The sequence below is a fragment of the Centrocercus urophasianus genome, unplaced genomic scaffold (assembly GCF_019232065.1).
Source record: "Centrocercus urophasianus isolate 14NV4802_14NV808 unplaced genomic scaffold, USGS_Curo_1.0 seq_2, whole genome shotgun sequence".
NCBI lineage: Eukaryota > Metazoa > Chordata > Aves > Galliformes > Phasianidae > Centrocercus > Centrocercus urophasianus.
Genome location: NW_024884755.1, coordinates 14464651 through 14468914, shown reverse-complemented (window position 1 = coordinate 14468914; position 4264 = coordinate 14464651). Strand labels below are relative to the sequence as shown.

The following is a 4264-nucleotide window of genomic DNA, read 5'->3' as shown; positions in this document are numbered from 1 at the left end:
CCCCGCCGTGGCCGAAGGTGGGGATCGGCACCGACTCCATCCCGCCCAGAGCTCCGCCAGGCCGCCTCCCGCTCCCCGCCCCGCTTCTTCCCCTCCCCGAGCACTGCCGCCCCCCCGCCCCCCTCGGGGCCGCCCCCAACACGCGGGGCCGCTCGGCAGTGCGGTGTGAGCGCCGTAGCCCGGCCGCCAGCGGAGCCCCCCGCCGCGCCGAGGAGATTCAATGAAGCTGCAGAATCACCCTGGGCCTACTCCCGGCCACCACGCTCCCCCCCTCGGCGAGCCGCGCCGCGGGGCCCAGCCGCCCTATAGAGCCGCCTAGAATGCCCCGAGGCTCCCAGAACCGGAAAGAAGGGGCCTGCCGGTACCTGAGCGCCGTTCACAGCCATGACGGCCCGCTTCCTTAGGGAGCTCAGCGTCTCCCGTGCGCCTCACGCTGCTGCCCCCGCCGCCGCCATCTTCTCTCTCGCACGCACCAGCCGGGCGGGCAGGCGGCGCGCACCGCGCCTGCGCACAGCTCCGGATGGGAGGGGAGGGGCGGGGCGGGGCGGCTTGTGCGCACGCGTGTTCGGCGGGCGGTGGTGGCGGGTTGTGAGCGCGCATGCGCCGTGGATGCTGAGGAGGGCGCGGGGTGGCCGCGAGGAAGGGGTGCGGGCGGTGGGAAGCGGAGTCTGTGGGCGCTGTGAGAGCGAGGTGGAGATGAAGATCTGCCTTCAGTCCTCCGGCATCGTTCGGGGGCAGGCGGGCCGGAACTAAGTGGGGAGCGCAGCGCCTCGTGGCTTGAGCGCTACGGGCGGCGCTCGGTCCTGTCCGTGTGGGAAGGAGCGGTTACAGCTGAATAGTCTTCTGCTACGGGGAGCGGCGTTGGAAAAACACAGCTACTAAAGCAGCCGGCTTGCCCCGAGGACTAAATTCGATAACTAAGCGCTTGGGTTCACGTCAGATTGCGTTTGGCTGCAGGCCACGTGCCTGGCGTCGCCCCAGAGGGGTGAGCAGCAAAAGCTTCATCCCAAATCACCACAGGGAATGAGGGCAGCGGTTGTTTGGGAAAAAATCACCAAGTGACTAAGCTAATCGCGTGATTTTGACAAGGCTGAGTCATTAGTGAATGCTGGGTTCCCCCCCAGGCAAGAATCTGTCAGAATTTATGGCCAATTTACTAACTTTTCTCCTGGAGTCCTGCAGAAGTCCACTGCAGTGTTGGAAAAAGCTTAACGGGGCTGAAAGCTGGAGGAGGTAAAACTTGTGGCTTTGGCTGAGGTTGACCAGAAATGCAAAGGAAACATCACCCCCTCTTTATTCAATAAGGACAAATTTGTCTCTCGGTTTGTGAAGCACAGGAATGGGAAGGAACCACGCTCAATGATTTTCTGTATCGGTTTCTGTCCTTTTTCTTGACACGCCCTGCTACCACTCCCTGTCTTTTGTTTCTAGCAAGTGTTGCTCTTCTGTCCTAAGGCAGAGAACCAGCAGTGAAAATGGCTATTTAATATTAAAAGGGAGAAACAAGAAAAGGAGACGAACATACAAACATGCACGGTTTTTGCATGCAGCATTTCCAACATCTGTAACCCTCCCAGGAGTCTAATTTACAAGGTAAATAATGGAGTGAAAATCCTGAAGGAGCTCATCTGGTTGAAGGCAAAATTTCCCTTCTGCCCACAATGCTGCCTGAGTAAACGGATGGTTTTTGCTGGAGAGATTGCCCCTTCCAACGGCTGAAAATACAAATGAGCACAGAGCCTCCCACCTGGAAACCGCTTGTTTCAAATACCATCACTGCTGAAAGCCATTGCTGACAGTGAACGCTGAGACGTGGGCAGAAAGGATGTCACTGTCTGACAGTTCAGTAGCACCTAAAACACCCTCAGTTTTATCTTAGTACAGGCTTGGTGTAAAGTCTGTTAAAATTTTATCACAGTATTTTGTTATTTTTTTTGTAATTATTATTATTTTTTTTTTTAATCACAAATGAAGATTATGGCTATGGTAATCAGAAAGGATTGTCTGCTTTGTTTTTAAAAATTAGAAACATTACTTAAAATGCCAGGAGTGAGGTTTCATACTGGTAGCAGCCTCATGCCTCTAATTGGCACAGAAACAGTGCTGGGAAGGAAGCTCTTTCAGTTCCATCCATCCAGCTGTGTAGCATAAAGCACTTTCATTGGACCTCTTCTCATCTGCTTCTGGGTCCATTGGCTCCTTGTGCTTTAAGTTTTCAATAGAAAATCAGCTCACCCTAGGTCACTATCCAGAGATGTCATTGGTATGGCCTGTGAAATGCAGCTGTGACAGACCTTCCCCAGGCAGAATAAGGTCCACAGAGACCTCATGAACTTTGCCAGAGGTAAATCCATCTGTTTTCACAGTGGTCATGGGGGCACAAAATTAATTACGTGATATAGTGCTTCATGAAGAAGAAACAGAAGTCTCTGCCAAACCAGATCCTTTTTGCTGCTAATGGTGATAATAAAACATTCCGACAGACCTGATAAAGCTCTTCTTCTTCCCTTGTAGAACTTGCTTAGGTCACTGTTGGCAAGCATCTTTTTTTGGACAGCAGCTCGTGCACTGGATGGTATTCTACTGGGCAGTCACTCCTGAGGCTTTTCCCAAAGCATCACACTTCAAAATATCACGAGTTCTGAAACATGCTAGCTGAATGATTATGACTTTTGAACTTTCCATGACCTAAACTGCACGGGCCAGCACCAGGCACCCAGGGTTTACCAAAGGAAATCAAGATAGCAGCAGAGCAGGAATGGTTACTGGTAGAGTAAAGTACCAGTTTACTGAATAAAGTTCAGAACAAAACTGGATGTTTTATTCTGAAAAAACAGTAACAAAATGTTGCTTCTGAAATCCATATTCCCATGAATATAGAAAACTGCTACAAATGCACTTCATTTGTTGATGGAAGGAACTTAAGCATAAACTAGTTCAATTTAGCCTGAAACAATTTTCAAGCCCGGGCAAGTCTTTGACAGATCATGTAGATGCTTGACTCAATATATTTGTGTTTCAGTTACCTATGCAGACCCTTTGGCTGCATTATTTGTGTCTTGTCCAACCTTGTCTTAAATACAAGCTTTTCTGCCCTCTCGTGCAATAGTCTACTTCAGGGCTGCAATCTCCAAAGGACCTGCACTTCTCTTTCTTACCTTCCTTTCAAATTCTGTTCAACACTTGTCACTGAACTCACCAAAATAAAAACAAAGAAATGTTTACTCCAAAGCTGGAGATCCAGAAAAAGCCCATGTGATGGTAAAAAAATGCACGTGGCATCAACAAACCTGACACTGGACTGTGTCTTTCTCATCAGGAGTGGAGTTGCCAGAAAGGAAACCTTCAGAAAGGAGCTGAAGTTGGTTTATGCACAAACCTGCACTGCAGAGACAGCATCATCACCTGGTCAAGGCCTGTGTCTGCCCTGACTTTGTCTGGAGACAAACCAAAGCTGTAAGTTCATGATAATAATCACAATTAGAATCTACAAAGTTGAGCTTTTATTCTGCAAGGTAGATCGTTTCTGAGAAAGAACGCTAAGTGTTCAATTCTTTCTCTACATTCTCTAGCAGTGAGACCTTTTTTGCTGCCACTCAATAATACTGATTCCCAAACAGCAAGTAAAATACACCAGTACTTGAAAAAACAAGCAGTCTGATCTCTTACAGAGGAAAGACACACGTAGGCACATTTTTCTCGATGTAAGATTTCAGCCTGAAAACAAAAATATTTCATACTTCTTACTCAAGCTTTCAAAACAACTGCATCTCACATCATTTTTCCTCAGGGTATCCCAAGAGATTTTTGTTATCTAACGTTAGCATTGTTTTCTAACAGGCAGCAGCTCCCTGACGTGCTGATGCCGAGATGCATGCATGGTGGAAGTGTAGGAAGAGAGAAACAGAGGGTTTTGGTAGATGTTCTGTGTCAGGTAAAATGTGTTTTCATCAGAATTTGGCAACGGGAGCCTTCTTTAAAATGAGGTAAAGCAGCAATTTTATCCCCCAGAGCAGGAAGAAAGCTGTGCTTCCTGACCAGAAACATTGTACAGAGCTTATGGATGAAGGCTGTGGAATGTTCAGGTGCCAGAGCCAGGCTGATTCTGTAAGAGCAGTAGGATACTGCCTCTGCTCTGCCCATCCTACACATGCACAGAGGGCTGCTTGGACTGTGAGCATCAAAGCAGACATTCATTCATTCATCCATGTTCTCCATTTCATTTCATTTCATTTCATTTCATTTCATTTCATTTCATTTCATT

General features: G+C 48.6%; 1 protein-coding gene across 1 annotated transcript in view; it reads right to left on the bottom strand.

Moving 5' to 3' along the window:
* USP10 (ubiquitin specific peptidase 10) overlaps nucleotides 1-473 on the bottom strand; it is a 44715-nt gene extending 44242 nt beyond the window's left edge. Inside the window, exon 1 of the mRNA XM_042821363.1 lies at nucleotides 366-473. Within this exon, the coding sequence (XP_042677297.1) occupies nucleotides 366-386 (21 nt within the window). The 5' untranslated portion in view covers nucleotides 387-473. The remainder of the gene's footprint in view (nucleotides 1-365) is intronic.
* Nucleotides 474-4264: the final 3791 nt, after the last annotated feature.